Here is a 929-nt window from a genome sequence, read left to right as displayed (position 1 = left end):
TCAATTTTAGTGACGTCACAACACACAAACACCGGACCCTGCCACAAACAAATGATAAGGCGTGCGTCCAAACATTTAAATGACGTTTCGTTTATAGGAATATGATTCTCGTTTATTTTTTTCTGTTTTGGAAAACAAAATTTGCTAGGAACGTCTTGCCTGTGCTGGAGAAATGCAGCTGCATCTCGTGAATGGGTTGACAAAAACATGCCCTCTACCGCTAGGTAGCCAATGAAAACACACTACTTCAGGTCTGCCCAATCATAATCCTAGCCAATAACAACCTGTTCCACGACAAACCAATCCAAAGAGGCGGACTTGTGACGTCTGCAGTCAGCTGTTCTTGTTTTGCTTCTTTTCCGCCCTTCTTTTTCTGGAAGGTCCGAAAACCGTTCTCGGATAACATCGGGACTGAAACAGAATTTCAACATTTTTCCAACGGAGAAAACTTTCAACTTTGTTTCAGAACTTACACGTACAATTCCTGGTTCACTTTTCTGCCACATTGGAGTCGTCTTCCGCCAACATCGAGCGAAGAGGTGCTGCCGATCCCAGGCCTCCAATCCACGGCGGAGGGAGGGAAGGAGGTCGCTGGGAATCGGGATGGAGTCAGCAGTGGGTGCCAGCGGGCCTGGTGGACCGGACGGACCGGCCGTCCGGGGGCGAGGAGGCCCTGCCGATCCCAGGCCTCCAATCCACGGCGGAGGGAGGGAAGGAGGTCGCTGGGAATCGGGATGGAGTCAGCAGTGGGTGCCAGCGGGCCTGGTGGACCGGACGGACCGGCCGTCCGGTTTGGATGCGCCTCGTTCAACCAAGACGCCACGTAAGGAAGCAGACACGAATGGGTGACTTTGTTTTGGGGCTTCCGTCTTAAAATTCATCCTACACGTAGTCTGATGCTTAGACAGTATAGTCGCTTTACCAAGCGT

The 929-nt window shown here is 51.5% G+C and overlaps 1 protein-coding gene across 9 annotated transcripts in view; it reads left to right on the top strand.

Annotated features, from left to right (window-relative positions):
• The first annotated feature begins 688 nt into the window (after nucleotides 1–688).
• LOC109508580 (WD repeat domain phosphoinositide-interacting protein 1-like) overlaps nucleotides 689–929 on the top strand; it is a 28,280-nt gene continuing 28,039 nt past the window's right edge. For all 9 annotated transcript variants that reach the window (XM_019858597.1, XM_019858604.1, XM_019858596.1 and 6 more), the window contains exon 1: nucleotides 689–823. In XM_019858597.1, the coding sequence (XP_019714156.1) occupies nucleotides 735–823 (89 nt within the window). In that variant the 5' untranslated portion in view covers nucleotides 689–734. The remainder of the gene's footprint in view (nucleotides 824–929) is intronic.

This window comes from Hippocampus comes, unplaced genomic scaffold, assembly GCF_001891065.2.
Source record: "Hippocampus comes isolate QL1 unplaced genomic scaffold, H_comes_QL1_v1.1 scaffold187, whole genome shotgun sequence".
NCBI lineage: Eukaryota > Metazoa > Chordata > Actinopteri > Syngnathiformes > Syngnathidae > Hippocampus > Hippocampus comes.
This window is presented reverse-complemented; position numbering and strand designations above follow the sequence as displayed.